At 51.3% G+C, this 16600-nt stretch overlaps 1 protein-coding gene across 2 annotated transcripts in view; it reads left to right on the plus strand.

The window, feature by feature from the left end:
• The first annotated feature begins 176 nt into the window (after positions 1-176).
• MMP28 (matrix metallopeptidase 28) overlaps positions 177-16600 on the plus strand; it is a 33185-nt gene continuing 16761 nt past the window's right edge. Inside the window, exons 1-2 of one of the 2 annotated variants that reach the window (XM_017349069.3) lie at positions 177-503; positions 16380-16459. In XM_017349069.3, coding sequence (XP_017204558.2) covers positions 393-503; positions 16380-16459 — 191 coding nt within the window. In that variant the 5' untranslated portion in view covers positions 177-392. The remainder of the gene's footprint in view (positions 504-16379; positions 16460-16600) is intronic. The other variant, XM_002719072.5, reaches the window with a different exon arrangement.

The raw sequence follows: 16600 nt of genomic DNA on the forward strand, positions 1-16600 counted from the left end.
CGGGCAACCGCCGAATGCCAGAAGACCTTTCTTCCCGGACCCTCCCTGGAGAGATCCGGATCAACAGGAGCCCAGAGAACCGGGCGCGGCTGCGCAGCGGGCGGAAGCGGCCCCAGGGCGGCCGCGCGTCCCGGCGGCGGCGCGGGGTGGGTGGGGCGCGAGTGCCGGGCTCGCGGCCCCTCCTCCGCCCCTCCCCGCCTCCCTCCCTAGGTCCTCTGGCCGCCGGGCCGGCGGGCAGCCACTGCCCAGGCTGGACGACCTCGCGCCGGCTGCCGGCGAAGGGCTGCGCAGGAGCCACCCGCGAGCCCCGGGACTGCCCCTCTCCGCGCGGGGGCGGTGCCGACCTGGCGCATCCCGGGGATCCAGCGCTCCGCTGCAGGGGCGGCGGCGGGATGCGGACGCGCGTGGGCCTCCTGCTGCACGCCCTGCCGCTGCTGCTGTGGGGCGGCCTGGACGCGGAGCCCGTGGGGCGCGTAGGCCGGGAGCTGCGCCAGGAGGCGGAGGTACGGGGGCTGGGGCCGGCGGGCCGGGGTCCGCGCGCTGGAGCCGCACTGGCACTTCGCGGTCGTGCCACGCGGCCGGGTCGTCTGAGGGGACATTTCACGTTCCTCTGGCTTCACACACGGGGCCGGGGCAGCGCGGACCCGAGCCTGGGACGGGACCACACCGGCGCGCGGTTCCAAAGTGAGGGCCGGGGGCGAGGGCGGGGAAGCAGCCAGACGGGAGGGACTGGCAGAGCGGAGAAGAAGCCTCACCCAGGGTGGCACGGGGCCGCCGCGCCTCGCCGCCTAGGCTGGAGCGACTCGCCCTTCGTGCTACGGGATGCCCCCGGCCATACGGTGCCTGGGCGGCCACTGCTGGCGGCGGGCAGCGGAGCAAGCTGTGTAAACTGCCCAGGGCCAGTCTGTAAAGTGGATCGAGTCCTACGCTGCCGGGGGGCCCCTCGGGGCTGAGCTGGAGAAGAGGGGGCGGCGAGGTGGAGGTGAACCTTCAAGAGCTCGCGTTTGGTTCTCCAACTTGGGACTGCACTGCACCTGGGGAACTTTGCGTGCGGGAGGGCTGCGGACCGATGTGGTGCGACGATTTTCTAGAGAAAGGTGATAGCAATAACACAACACCGTCATTTCTGCCTTCCCTCAAAGCAGTAGCCATCTCTGCGCTCTCCTCTGAGTAGGACCGTGTCTTTTCTGTTCCGAGAGGGGCTACTATGCATGAGTTCTCCATCTGCGAGCGAGCGAGCGCAGCGCGCTACCTGGAGGCTTCTGTCCCTCTGAGCTTATCAGCCCTGCCCGTGAAGGAGTGCCAGGGAAGGCTTCCCGGGAACTCCCCTCCTCCCAGCCTCTAGCGGGGCGCGCTGACTTGGGGAAGCCTTCAGCATGGCGCACGCCCTCCGCTCTCTGAATTGCGGGTCCTTCCTGACGCCGGCTCTCGCCGCCTCTGGGGAGTGCTTGGCGGTGACCCTGCTTCAACCAGGGGATCCTGTCTCCAGCGCCCCTTCCAAGTGCTCTGTGCTGTCCGTTTGTGCGTATTCAGGGAGTCACTTTTGTTTCTCTGAATTTAGTCTCTTACAAAATCTAGCCCAGAGGCCTCCCGGCCCCAGGGGAAGGCCGGGTCTACCACGCCAAGGCTTGCTAAGAGTCGCACCCCGCCTCCTCCCAAGTTCAGGTCCAGGGCAGTCCTTGGCAAGGGAACAGAGACAGTATCTCTGCTGCCCATGCCTGCACTGGCCCCAGATGGAGAGAATTTCACCGTGGGGTGTGCTTGGGAAACTTAATATCTAACAGACCGAGGCTCTCAGTCTATTTAACATAAATTGAGGGAAGGGGATTTTTAACTCTCAGAGCAAGAAACATTTTTAAAGCATAAAAACTCGAAATGCACAATGAGTGTGGTCTGTGTATGCCTGTGTGTAAGCATACATATGTGCCCATACACACATACATGCAATCAGAGGTGTGGCCACACCTGCCTGCAGTCCCGGGTAAATCATTCACCCTCCAGGAGCCTCACTTTTTTTCTCTGTGCAGTGGGAGTTAATAATGTCTATTCCACAATGTTGTGGGGTTTCATTAAAATAATATACATAAAGTGCACACAGCACAGTATCTGATACATAGAAAGCAGTCCATAAAAGGAAATGAATTTCAGTTTTCTTATTGCAGTTATTGTCTTTCTAAAATTTTGACTTACTCATTTTATTTGAGAGACAGAGATACAGGGACAGATAAAAAGCCAGACAGAGAGGGCTCCCATCCATTGGGTCACCTGCTGCCTCCCAGGACGAGATTTAGCAGGAACGTGGAGTCAGAGATGGAGCTGGGACTTGAACCCACACATCCTAATATAGGTACAGGCATCCCGAAGAACATCTTAACTGCCTGCCCAAAGCCCACCCCCTGTTGGTGTTACTATTATCTTTACTGTTATTTTATAGAACAGAACTTCAGATTAAAGTTTGGGCTTGGAGACTAGCTCTCCCAAAACAATAACACAGGACAAAATATGTAAGGCAACTATTTTCAGCATTGGACAGCAGACAGCACAAAGCTGCAATTCCTAGCAGATGGTGTTGCAGTTACTATGGCTACATCACAAATTACCCAAAAACTGAGTGTTGTAAAATGACCATTTACTAAGTTCACAGATACTATGGGTCATAATCACACATAAGGCACAGCAGGGCAGCCTGTCTGTGCTCTGAAGAGTCTGCGACTGGCACCCTCTGAAGGCTGTTGACTCACATGTCTGTCAACTGATGCTGGCTGTCAGCTGGGGGCCCCAGGTCTCTTCCTAGTCCCAGCCCTGTGGTCTCTCTGGGGGACTTGTACAGGCTTCCTAGCATGGCAGCCGGGTCCTGAAGATGCGTGTTCAAAGAGAGAGAAAGTTGTATCTTTTATTTCACTGAGGCTTGGAAGTCACATAGCATCACGTTGGCTCTACTCCATTGGCTAGGGTAGTCACAAGTCCTACCCAGGTTCCAGGGAGGAAACGTGGACAGTTAGTGGGAGGAATGTTGAAGTCACCTTGTAAGAAGAGCACAGGAATAGGAGATACCATTGTGGGCATTTGGGAAACACCGTCCTCCACAGAAGGGAGAGCCAGGCAGTAAGCCCCACCATTACCCCAGTTCTTGGCTCCGACTGCAGTGCAGGGAGCCAGACCCCAAGCAGAGCACAGTGGTCCTGCTAAGCTGAGGTGGCCGAGCTCAGAGTTCAGGACAGTTGAAGCAGCTGGGGTCTGTGGAGCAGCGGATCCCAGTAGAGTAAGCCACACTGAAAGGGACCCTCTGCAAGGCCTTGCCTGAGGACCGTGCAGGTAAATGTAGTTGAAACTATGCAGGACGTAGCGAGAGAGCAGCTGCTGTGTGACTGGGATCAGAAGAGTCTAGAAGTTGAGCGGTTCTGGTCTGCCACCTGAGGCCCCCATCGGAAACAGCAGCAATGCCTTGCTTTAGGAGTGAGGACTGAGAGTGGAGAGACCTCCTCTAACAAAGCTTAGAAGTAGGTAAAGGTGAAATACATTTCCTGTTGTCATAATTTCCTTAAAAGAAGACTACCTAAAGCAAACTAATGACCTTGTAAGTTGGACTTTATAACATGCATGAAGGTTATAACAATAGCACAGAGAAGGGCAGAGATGGGCAGGCAGGTAAATGGAATTGTGCTGGTGTAAATGAGTAGATTTGTGACTTGGATGTATCAGGTGTGAAGTAGGAAGTGGGAGTGTAAAGGATTGGTCCAATATGAACTCTAGTGGACCAGGGTAGGTTAAAGGAGTGACACAACAAAAAACTGAGAAGCAAGCCTTGACAGGATCTGCTGATGAATGTCTATACATTAGCATATCCTGAAAATTACAAATAAATGGCTTCATAGAGTACGTGGTCTTTTATGGCTGGGTAGTTGGAGGTTTTTTTTTTTAAGATTTATTTATTTGAAAGACAGAATTACATAGAGAGAAGGAGAAACAGGGAGATCTTCCATCTACTAGTTCATTCCCTAAATGACCACGACAACCAGGGCCTGGAGCTCCATCTGTGTCTCCCACGTAGTGGCAGGGACCCAGGCACTTACACCATCTTCTGCTGCTTTCTCAGGTGCATTAGCAGGGAGCTGCATCAGAAGTGCAGCAGCCAGGACATGAAAGGGCAACCGTACAGGATGCTGGCATCTCAGGCAGCAGCCCCGTAGTCGGAGATTTTAACACCCCTCTCCCGATGATGAATAGAGTGAATAAACCAAAAAAGAGGAGGAGAAGGAGGAGAGGGAAGGGGGAGAAAGAAATCAGTAAGGATGTGGAAGACTTGAACAATATTGTTAACCATCTTTGCTTGATTGCTAGTGGTAGAAAACTAAACTGGAAAACCCCAAAATACACATTCTTTCCAAGTGCCTGTGAATCATGTGTCAAAATAGACTATATTCTGGACCATAAAATAAATCTCAATAACATTTCCAAAACTGTAGTCTTGCAGATTGTGTTCTGAGACCAAAAAAGAACCAAGTTAGACATCAATCACAATAAGATATGTAGCAAAGCCCCAAATATTTGGGAATACCACACTTCATTTTAATAATACACTTCTAAGTTACCCATGGGTAAATGAAATCACAGGGAAATTAGATAACATTTTAAACTTAGTAATAATGAGAACATAACTTTTATATCAACATTGATGTGATGCAGCTAAAGCAGTCTTTAGAATGAAGTTTTTACAGCTTTAAATGCCTGTGGTAGAAAAGAAGATTTTAGATCAATGATCTAGGGTTCCACTGTAAGAAGCTAGAAAAAGAACAGATAACACTCAAAGCACATGGCGGGACAGAAATTATAAAAACCAGCCAGGGATGGTAGGCTGGGCCCTTCACTTCTCTGGGCTGCAGTTTCTCTTCTGTAAAATAAGGGTAGCTAAATTTTATTTGTATTTATTTATTTGAAAGAGTTATGATGGAGAGGAGACAGAGAGATCTTCCATCAGCTGGTTCATTCCCCAGATGACCACAACAGCCAGGGCTGGGCCAGGCTACAGCAGGAGTCTGGAGCTTTATGTGGGTGTCCCATGTGGGTGGCAGAAGCCCAGACACTTTAGCCATCTTCTATTGGTTTTCCCAGGCAATTAGCAGGGAGCTAGATAAGAAGTGGAGCAGCCGGGGCATGAACCTGTGCCCCTATGAGATTATGGCATCACAGGTGTGGCTATACCTGCTGTGCCACAATGCCAGCCCCTAAATCTCTCAAATGGCTTCTGAGGTTCTCCCTAGCTCCTAGCTGTAACATCATTTGTGTTTCTATGCCCGTGCTTCTGTGTCCATGTGGAGAGAAGGGAGTATATATATATATCATAGGTCTTCTGTGTGTCCATGTCTGTCCATCTGGATGTGTCTCTGTATGTTTCCCAATACCCTGTGTGCATGCAAAGTAATAAACTCAAGGGCTTTTCAGAGTGGGCTTTGCCTGGGAGGAGACGTACTGCTTACAAAGCTTTATTATGAACAAGTTCATTGTTGCCCACTTAGGGAAACTAGAGCTGCTCCCAACACAAGGACGTAGGAAGAGCCCATGCTGCTGAGCTGCCACATCGCAAGTTCATGAATGATATTATCGTCCTGGCCCCTCTCCCTTTCCCAGCCAGGCCCTGTCCTGAGCTTGGGCGACAGACTGTCCCAGGAGATCTGTCCACCATTCGCTTCGCTTGCACCTTCTTTAGAACAACCGGGACCTGCCTTCCACTCAGTGGGCCATCCCTTCCCGCACAGCTGCTTCCAGTGTGCTGGTACAACCATCTGCTGGACAGCTGCTTCTCCAGGGAGACGCTGGGGCTTCCATGGAGCATCTGCCCCTGGATGCAGCGTCTGTTTCTCATGCCCCAGACTCATTCATTCATCTGACTTTATTTGTGAGTCAGAAACCCAGAAGCCTGGGCGTGGGAGCCACTCCCAGGAACTCAGCTCTGTGACTCATGGGGACTGGGTGAATGCAAGTGCAGAAGAGGCTCCGCGGGGTCCAAGAGGAACACAAGTGGATGGAACAGCTTTTGTCAAGCCAGTTTGAAAATGAAGAAACCTCTCTGGGTAGTGGAAGCAAGAACACAGCAGGGGAGGACAGCTGGCCAACTTTCTCCCCAACCCCAACCTTGGTTAGGGCAGCGTTCTGTGTCCTGCACTCAGCTCCACAAGCCTCGTGGGCACCATGAATCCATTCAGTTGTGGTTATTTGGCGTTAGGAGAGAGAGAGTTCAAGATGGGATCCAGGCAGATCGTGATTCCCATCTTGCTTAAGAACAGGAAAGGAAAGAAGTAGAGGAGATTATAGTAAAAAGTATCTCAGTTACACCTAAACAGAACCCTGTGAATATGAGACTAAGGACAAAGCAAAGAGAAAGGGAGTCAGGCAGAGGGAAGAAGACTTTGCCCAAATAGAAGGAAATAGCTGAGCTCATGCTGCTGCATCCTGGAAGCAGGTGTTTCTCTCTGTCTCTCTTTTTAAAATTGTTAATTATTTTATTTATTTGAAAGCAGACAGAAGATGAAAGAGACACAGACAGAGATCTGCCTTCTACTGGTTCACTCCCCAAATGTCCACAGCAACCAGGGCTTGACCAGGTCAAAGCTGGGAGCCTGGGACTCAATTCACTCCTACTTGGGTGACAGGAACCCAACTACTTGAGCCATGACCTGCTGGCTCCCAGGGTGAGTAGTAGCAGGAAGCTGGGTCAGAAGCAAGCCAGATCTTGAACCCAAGAACTCTGATATGTGATGTGAGCATCTTAATTGCACCAAATTCCTCCCCAGTTTTTGTTTGTTTGTTTGTTTTAAAAACATGCTTTAAGAACTGCATTGTGGCACAGTGGGTCACACTGTCATCCCATATGGGTGCCAATTTGAGTCCCAGCTGCTCCACTTCTCATCCAGCTCCCTGCTGATGCACCTGGGGAAACAGCAGAAAGTGGCCCAAGTACAGGGGCCCCTTCAACCCACTTCGGAGACCTGGATGGAATCCAGACTCCTGACTTCAGCCAGGGCATTGCTGCCATTTGAGGAGTGAACCAGCAAATGGGAGATATCTCTGTCTCTCTCTGACTCTCACTCTCTCTGCATTTCCAATAAATAAATCTTTTTAAAAAAGAAAAGAGGCCGGTGCCGCGGCTCACTAGGCTAATCCTCCACCTTGCGGCGCCGGCACACCGGGTTCTAGTCCCATTCAGGGCGCCGGATTCTGTGCCAGTTGCCCCTCTTCCAGGCCAGCTCTCCGCTGTGGCTAGGGAGTGCAGTGGAGGATGGCCCAAGTGCTTGGGCCCTGCACCCCATGGGAGACCAGGATAAGTACCTGGCTCCTGCCATCCGATCAGCGTGGTGCGCCGGCCGTGGCGGCTATTGAAGGGTGAACCAACAGCAAAGGAAGACCTTTCTCTCTGTCTCTCTCTCTCTCACTGTCCACTCTGCCTGTCAAAAAAAAAAAAAAAAAGAAAAAAAAGAATGAGCTTCAGTCTTGTTGAATACCTGTGGCCCTTCAGTGTGATGGGAGACATGATCCCAGCCTCTGTCTGAAAGCCAGAGTCTGTGCCTGAGTGGCTTCTTGCAGAGAACACAGGAGAAATCCAGCTGGAAACGCCCCAGGCTGGCCTTTTTCTCAGTTGAGATTCAGCTCCCAGTGGAGAGAGCAACTTGACCTCTACTCCTGCATTTTTAAGTCTAAATCGCTCGTGTAAATGTGAAATGAAACATCCTAGGATGGATGTCAGGGAGTTCAGGTTCAAGTATTGGTTCTATCACTTTAGCAAGACACTGCACTCCCCTGAGATGTAGTTTGTTCATCTTTAAAATGAATATAATACTCCTGTCCTGTTTATGTTCTCACAAGGTGATTGGGAGGTTCAAAGAAAGTGTGATACCTGTAAGAGCTCTACAGTTGTGAGGGGTTTATTGTGCTCCTGAGTTCCGGGAAACATTTTTAGCTATAAAACATGGCAAGGCAGAATGCCAGCTGTCATCCCTTGCATTTTGACTTGGCTAATAATGCTAACAATATCCTTGAATGGTAAGCACCATCTCACAGTCACTATGGAAAGGCTAAAATCAAAGTGAAATATGAGATGGACTATATCACAGGTAAAGCAATTTTTTGATTTTTTTTTAATTTTTAAAGAAGTTTATTTATTTAAAAGGCAGAGTGGCAGAGAGGGAGAGAGAGAGAGAGAGAGAGAGAAAGGGATAACTTCCATCCTGTGGTTCACTCCCCAAATGCCCGCATCAGCTGGAGCTGAGCCAGGCAAAAGCCAACAGCCAGGAGCTGAATCTGGATCTCCCATGTGGGTATCAGGGACCCAATTCTTGAGCCATCACCTGGTGCCTCTAGGGGTGTGCATTAGCAGGAAGCCAGAATTACAAGTGGAGCCAGGACTCAAACCCAGGCACTCTGATATGGGATGTGGGCAACCCAGTGACTAAACTGCGATGTAAAATTCCCGCCCCTCAATTCATTTGTGCAGCTGAAGTTCTTTGATGTGGAGCATGTCTGGGAAGATGAGTCCCAGGCTCACCTATCTAAAGTCCCTTCCTTTTCAGCAGTAAAGCTGTGTGACTCTAGAGGTAAAAACCTTTGGAATGGGACAAAAAAATGCTTTCCCAAAGTGTCTTCATACTGTATTTTTATGATGCTCTTGTTTAAGTGGTAGAACAGCATTCTTTCCCCCATTTTATCCTTCAGGGCACAGACAAGTTAAGTAATTTTTTTTTTTTTTTTTGACAGGCAGAGTGGACAGTGAGAGAGAGACAGAGAGAAAGGTCTTCCTTTTTCCGTTGGTTCATCCCTCAATGGCCGCTGCGGCTGGCACACCGTGCCAATCCGAAGCCAGGAGCCAGGTCTTTCTCCTGGTCTCCCATGCAGGTGCAGGGCCCAAGGACTTGGGCCATCCTCCACTGCACTCCCGGGCCACAGTAGAGAGCTGGACTGGAAGAGGAGCAACCAGGACAGAATCCAGTGCCCCGTTTGGGACTAGAACCCAGTGTGCCGGCGCTGCAGGTGGAGGATTAGCCTATTGAGCCGCAGCACTGGCCACAAGTTAAGTAATTTTGTGTGAGTTCACATACTAGTCAGCTGCAGAAGCAAAGACAGAACTGAGCCAGTTGGAGTCCTGGCTGCTCCACTTCCAGTCCAGCTCCTTGCTAATGCACCTAGGAAAGCAACAAATGATGGCCCAAGTATCTGGGCCCCTGCTACACAAAAGGGAGGCTGGGATGGAGTGCCTGGCTTATGGCTTCAACCTGGCCCAGACCTGGCTGTTAGAGTCATTTGGAGAGTGAACTAGCAGTTGGAAGATTTCTCTCTCTCTCTCTCTCTCTCTCTCTTTCTCTTCCTCTCTCTCTCCCTTTCAAATAAATACACCTTAAAAACAAATAATAGCTAGAACTGGAATATATATCAGAGCTCTAATACAAACTCTTCATTTTATGGAAGAGAAAGCTGAGGCCCAGAGAGGCACAGGGCTTGCCTGAGACAAATCATTGGCAGCACCACCAAGAATAAAACTAAGGACTCGGTGCGCCATGTCTCTGCCCTTCCATTCCACTGGCTCGGAGTTTTCGACTCAGGCCTAGGACTCATTTTGCTGCACCTTCTTACTAATCTTGCCCTGCTCAGAAATGGCCAGAATTTCCCTTCGCCTCGGGCACTAAATGAGCTGGGCCCTGCACACCCTCCCAACAAGTCAGGACAGGTGCAGGACTAGAACCCGCAGAGCTGGGCTTCCACCCAGCTGCCTGGGTCCTGGGAGAACTGTGTGCATTTTACCCAGATACCACACCGACACCCTGGAACTTTTTAAAGAGGTGACTCCCAAGGGCTGGTGCCGTGGTGCAGTGGGTTATAGCCCCAGCCTGCAGCACCTGCATCCCATATGAGTGCCAGTTCGTGTTTTGGCTGCTCCACTTCCGATCCAGTTTCCTGTTGATGACCTGAGAAGGCAGTAGAAGATGGCCTAGTGCTTGAGCCCCTGCACCTGTGTAGGAGATCTGGAAGAAGTTCCTGGCTCCTGGCTTTGGCCTGGCCCAGCCCTGGCCATTGCGGCCATTTGGGGAGTGAACCAGCGAATGGAAGACTTCTTTTTCTCTCTCCCTGTCTCTGCCTCTCTCTGTAACTCTGTCTTTCAAACAAATAAAATCTTAAAAGAAAAAGAGGTGACTCCCCAGAACAGCGGCCTCAGTGCTAGCAGAGTGGCTGAGGCATGGTGGCACAGTGATGAGGCCAGCCACCCAAGGGGCACAGCCCTCCGGCTTCCCCTCCATTCTGCCCCAACCGTGGGCTCCCCAGGAGAGAGGAAGGTAGAAGAACCCATGAGAGAAAGCTGGGTGCCTGAACTTCAAGGCTGGACCAGGCACTGCCCCTGTGGAGTGGGGCAGAGGTGACCCCAGGTGGAGCTCAGAAAGCCCCAAAGGGAACACAGGACGAACCCCTGAGGAAACGGAAGACTAGAAGAGAGGTGACTCCTGCAAGGGGTTAGTGGGTGAGCTGGGATGAGAACTGGACCTCCTCCTGCCGGTCCGGAATCTTCTCCCAGGGGTCTGCCCACAGCCTCCCCCCTGCACCGCACACACCCTTGCTCCCTGTCTTCTATGGAGCAGGGCATTTCTCTGGTTTGCAGGGGAAACTGAGGCAGGGCCAGGGGTGCTCACCAGGAGCAGAGGGAGTCTGCCCCTGCCCCCTCCTCACTGGGGGATTCGAATCTGCCTCCACTCAGGGATCTCAGCAAGGGGCCTGTTCCTGTATGGAATTTGAAAACTTAAAATACATACGTCTAAGCATGAACCAGGTATAAGGGAGTCCATAGATCCTGATAATCCCGGTTATAATGACTTCAGTGCTTTTTAGGAGATGTTTGCTCATTCTTTGTGCCCTGCTGGTGTGCTGAACACGTGCTTGTTCTGCTGCCTGCGACCTGAACTCTGCCACGGAGCCCCAGAGTCGACTCAGGGAGAAAGGCCCAGAGCTTCCCCTCCACCCCTGTTCTGCCCTCCACCCAAGCTTGCCTGCCAGAGTACCAGGCTCAGCCGCCCAGCCCCCACCTCGCCTGCCCAGCCAGGAAACCGGAGACGCCGCCAGACCATTTCCTCTCCCTTCCCCCTCTGTCCAAGGCTTCAGAGTCCCAGAGCCAGAGCCAACTCCCTGATAAGGGCTGGGCGGGTTTGTGGGGCGAGGCACAAGGGAGTGCCAGCCACGCACTGTGACCAGTTCTCTCCCAGTCACTCACTCAGCAAAACTGCTTCTAAAGAGGCAGGAATCCCCTGGCCACCTTTAAAAAGCCCTCTGTCCGTCCTGGTCCTCGCCTGGGGACACGGAGGGGGCACCTGGCTGACGTGGGGCAAGCCTGAGATCACAGAGGTGCCACTGCCTTGTTAAAGCAGTTCCCACCTTGCACATGGGTTGCGGTCCGGTGTCTGTCCTTAGTTTTCCTTCTGAGGAACCTCAACTAGATTAACTGTTTATTGGGCATTTACTTTGTGCCAGGCACTGTTACTTTATACTCGCAGAGTTTAAATAATTTGTCCCAGTCACCAGCAAAGTCAGGCTGGGAACAGTCTCAGGCTCAGACCTGGTATCCATGGTGTCACTCTAATCTGAACGCTAGTCACTTTCCTGGGGTGGGAAAGCAGTTAAGACTCTGCTTGCTGGTGCCGCGGCTCAATAGGCTAATCCTCCGCCTTGCGGCGCCGACACACCGGGTTCTAGTCCCGGTCGGGGCGCCGGATTCTTTCCCGGTTGCCCCTCTTCCAGGCCAGCTCTCTGCTGTGGCCTGGGAAGGCAGTGGAGGATGGCCCAAGTGCTTGGGCCCTGCACCCCATGGGAGACCAGGAGAAACACCTGGCTCCTGCCTTCAGATCAGCGCGGTGCGCCGGCCGCAGCGCACCAGCCGTGGCAGCCATTGGAGGGTGAACCAACAGCAAAAGGAAGACCTTTCTCTCTGTCTCTCTCACTATCCACTCTGCCTGTAAAAAAAAAAAAAAAAAAAAAGACTCTGCTTGCGACACCTGCATCCCCTATCAGCGTTCCTGGGTTTGAGGTCTGGATCTGCCTTCCTGCTAATGCCTACCCTAGGACACAGCACGTGATGTCCCAAACACTTGGGCCCCTGCCACCCATGTAGAAGACTTGAGTGGAGTTCCAGGCTCCTGGCTTTGGCTTGGCCCAGCCCTGGTGATTGTGGGCATTTGGGAAGTGAACCATTGGATGGAAGACCTCTGTCTTTCAAATAAAATTAATTAATTTTTTTCATTATACAAATAAAAAATCTGTAAAAGAAAAAAATTTCTCTGATTAGGCCACTAAATCCCTTTGATTATAAATCAGATACTTCAAAAAGTATACTTTTTAAAAATATATTTATTTATTTATTTGAAAGGCAGAGTTACAGAGAGGCATAAGCAGAGAGAGAGAGGTCTTCCATCCACTGGTCCACTCCTCAAATGGCTGCAATGCCCAGAGCTGAGCTGATCCAAAGCCAGGAGCTAGGTCTGGTCTCCCATGCAGGTGCAGGGGCCCAAAGACTTGGGCCATCTTCTACTGCTTTCCCAGGCCATAGCAGAGAGCTGGATTGGAAGTGGAGCAGCCGGGACTAGAGCCGGCACCCATATGGAATGCCGGCACTGCAGGAGGGAGCATAGCCCACTACACCACAGCGCCTGCCCACCAAATAAAGCATACTTTTTAATAATACATTCTTATTTTTTTCATTTACATTTCATTTGAAAGGCAGACAGATAGGTCTTCTGTCTGTTGGTTTACTCCTCAACTGTCTGCAACAGCCAAGCTGGACCAGGCCAAAGTCAGGAGCCAAGAACTCAATCCAGGCCCCCAACATGAGTGGCAGGGACCCAAGTCCTTGAGTTGTCTTCTGCCGCCTCCCAGAGTGCGCAGCAGCAGGAAGCTGGAATTGGAAGTAGGGCCAGGACTGGAAGCCAGGCACTCTGCTGTGGCTTAGCCACTGTTGCCAAATGTCCACTCCCAAAAGAATATATATGTTTAAAGGAGGAAAAAAAAGAAAACAATAGTGCTGATTTACAAAAAGTTAATGCAGGAAAAACAATAAATGGACTCGAGAGGGTTCTGTTGTCTAGAATGAGGGTTCCTGATGGAGGGGATTTACTGACAAGTGACAAGTGGAGGTCGCTGAAGACAGATGTAAATGAAATCCGTGAAGACCGAGGGGCTGGTTGATCCTGGCTCTGAGTGTCTGGTTTCAGTCTGAACTTGTGTCTTTTTCTTGAGGCAGCAGCTACAATTGAAATTATTTTGAGTTAAGAAATACAGCAAAGAAATGCAGAGGTAAGAGAGAATATGCATGACAGAAAATTATTTCTGCATAGGCAATATGACAGGGAGGAGTAAACATTAGGAGACTCTGTGTGACAATTAAGCAGGGGCAGGCATTAGCACAGGGGTTCAGCCCCACTTGGGACACCTGCATTCCATATCAGAGTGCCTAGAGTCTCAGCTCCTCTGCTTCCAATCCAGCTTCCTGTTAGGTTGCATCCTGGGAGGCAGTAGGGGATGGCTCGATTATCTGGGTTCCTGCCACCTAATATGAGAGCTCCAGGTGGAGTTCAAGGTTGCTCGCTTTGACCTGGGCCAGCCCTGGCTGTTGGAGGCATTTGGGGAATGAAGCAGTGGCTGAGAGATTTCTCTGTCTCTCATCTTTCAAATAGAATGAAAAATTAAAAAAAAAAATAGAGAAAAATGAATGAAGTAGCTGAGGTGACTTTTTAAAATCTAAGGTGACACTCATGATGCTTTGCCAGTGGTGTGACAAGCAGGGAGCCAAGTGCATCATCTCCCCAAAGGGCAGGACTTGTGGGGAGTGAGGCTCTCTCTCCAGTGGCCTCAAAGGACTTGGTCACTGGAGAGGCCGGTGTTGTGGCACAGAGGGTCAAGCTGCCTGCAATGCCAGTATCCCACATGAATGCTGGTTGAGGCCCAGCTGCTATACTTCCAGTCCAGCTCTGCTAATGCGCCTGGGAAAGCAGCTGAAGATGGCCCAAGTGCTTGGGTCCCTTACACCCACATGGGAGACCTGGATGGTGTTCCAGGTTCCTGGCTTTGACCTGGCCCAGCCCTGGCTATTGCAGCCATTTGAAGAGTGAACCAGAGGATGGAAGGTCTCTCTCTCTCTCTCTCTCTCTCTCTGTCTCTCTGAGTTTCTAACTCTGCCTTTCAAATACATAAAATAAATCTTAAAAAAAAAGAAAAAGAACTTGTTCCCTGGGAAAGCAGCCATCCAGGGATGTGAGGCAGGCAGGGGTCAAAGGCCTCTGCACCGTGGGAGGGTCCTGAATTATCCTCATTTCCCCCGCACCTCGTCCAGACCATGACCGTGGATCAAGAGGCCGGTGTTGTGGCCCAGAGGCGCCAAGGCTCCAAGATTCCAGCTGCTTCCTTGAGCCCCAGGCTCATGCAGCCAGCGCCACTTAGACATCACTGCATTAATCTTATCCCCACCCCACCCCCATCTTGTTCCACCTCAGGCTTCCTCAGACAGTAAACGGTGCCACTTTCCAAGCCAAAGCCTTAGGAGCCATCCTGGATTCCTCTCTTTCTTCCATTCCTCAGAGTTAATCCAACAACAAAACTAAAATAAATCTCTACTTCTTGTGCTGGCTGGCAGCCCTACCTCTCTCTCCGACTCCACCTCAAGCTTTGCTTCTTCACACTGGGCACAGTTGTCCTCTGTGCTTTACACTGAAGCTCAGGGCTTTTGCATTTTCTGATCCCCTTCCCCCAGCTCGTCACATGTCTGGCTGCATCTCAGGTCAAATGTCAGCTCTAGGCACTGTGGCATAGCAGGTGAAGCCACTGCCTGCAGCGCAGGCATCCCATATGGGTGCTGGTTCAAGTCCCAGCTGCTCCACTTCTGATCCAGCTCTCTGCAGTGGCCTGGGGAAGCAGTAGAAGATGGCCCAAGTCTTTGGGCTCCTGCACCTCTGTGGGAGACCCAGAGGAGGCTTCTGGCTCCTAGCTTTAGATTGGTGCCCCTCAGGCCATTGTGGCCATTTGGGTAGTGAACCAGCAGATCAAAGATCAATCTCTCTCTCTCTCTCTCTCTCTCTGCCTCTCCTTCTCTCTGTGTGTAATTCTGCCTTTCAAATAAATAAATGTCTTCAAAAAAAAAAAAAAGATAGGGCAGTTCCCCGGGGGGTCCTCGCTGACTCTCCGGTAAAGTTTCTCCCCAGCTTATCCATCACGTCACATTCATTTCCTCACAACACCCGTTTATCTGCTTCACGCACTTGTTCCCCGTGTCTCTCTATCCGTAGGGATGAAAGCTCCTTTAGGGATGTCTTATTTACCAGTGCACCTAGCAGACTATGTAGTACATTGCATGAATAAATAAATTATGAAAAAGGAAAGTTGTAAGTTTCTAATTTAAAGACTGCACCTCTGGGCGCAGGCATGTGGTACATTAATTAAGATGCCACTTGGGATTCCTGTCTCCCATACCTGTGTCTGGGTTGAGTCCCAGCTTGCCTTCCAATCCAGTTTCTTGTTAATGTGACCCTAGGAGACAGAGTGATGGCTTCAATAGCTGTGTCCCTGCCACCCCTGTGGGAGGCCTGCGTTGGGTTCCCAGCTCCTGGACGTTTTGGAAATGAACCAGCAAATGGAAGCATTCGCTTGCTCTCTCTCTTGCTTGCTCTTAAACAATACATCTCTAAAAAGTCAAGTTTTCATATCATTTGTACAGTTGAGGATAAGTACATTGGTTACTTGTAGAGCCTTAAACATACTTGCATTTTGAGGACACAGAATTGTTTAGGAAGAAGCCAGAACATGGGTTCGAGTGTGGCGCAGCCAACACCTGATCAGCTCCCGCTCAATCCTGGAAGGATTTCTAGAGAAGTAAGATGTTTCAGGAGCACACTGGCTATATAGGAATTGTGTCTCTACCAGAAGAGCTTGGTGTGGAGTCCCTCCCCTGGACAGGCATCGCATTAAGTGCTTTACAAACACGATTGTGATTGGGCTTCAAAAGTCCTGTGCTGGAAGTCCTAACAGCAAGGCCATTACGGCAGGCAGAGCAGTGACTTGCCAGCTGGATTTCAAACCACGCCAGCCTAACTCCCGATTCTGTACCTCTGTTGTCCGGCGTTACCCTGCTGGAGTTCCAGCAGTACCATGAGGGGAGGGGGAAGTCAGCAGCCGGAAAAGCTCAGTCACTCGCCTGAGATCCTCCAGCTGGTCAGACCGGAGTCCAGGTCTCACGTTAATCCGGGATGCTGCCTTGGTTTACACACTCTGTTGGGACAAGAGGTGGGGTCGGGCAGGATGCACGTGCCTGGGACCCTCGGAGCCACAGGGAGGGAGAAGAATGCTGTGGTCCCTGTCTCCCTTAGGCGTTCCTGGAGAAGTACGGATACCTTGACGCACAAGTCCCCAAAGCTCCCAGCTCTACTCGACTCAGCAATGCCATCAGGTAGGGCAGAGGGCTGTGGAGGGCTTGGGGGTGCTGGAGTGCAAAGCACCAACCGTCCTCTCCCTCCGAGAAGGCTGGCAGCATTGCCCAGGAAGGCACGCCTCCCTGCCTCCATCCCTACACCCATCCTCCCTTTGTGGT

Source organism: Oryctolagus cuniculus, chromosome 17, assembly GCF_964237555.1.
Source record: "Oryctolagus cuniculus chromosome 17, mOryCun1.1, whole genome shotgun sequence".
NCBI classification, from domain to species: Eukaryota; Metazoa; Chordata; class Mammalia; order Lagomorpha; family Leporidae; genus Oryctolagus; species Oryctolagus cuniculus.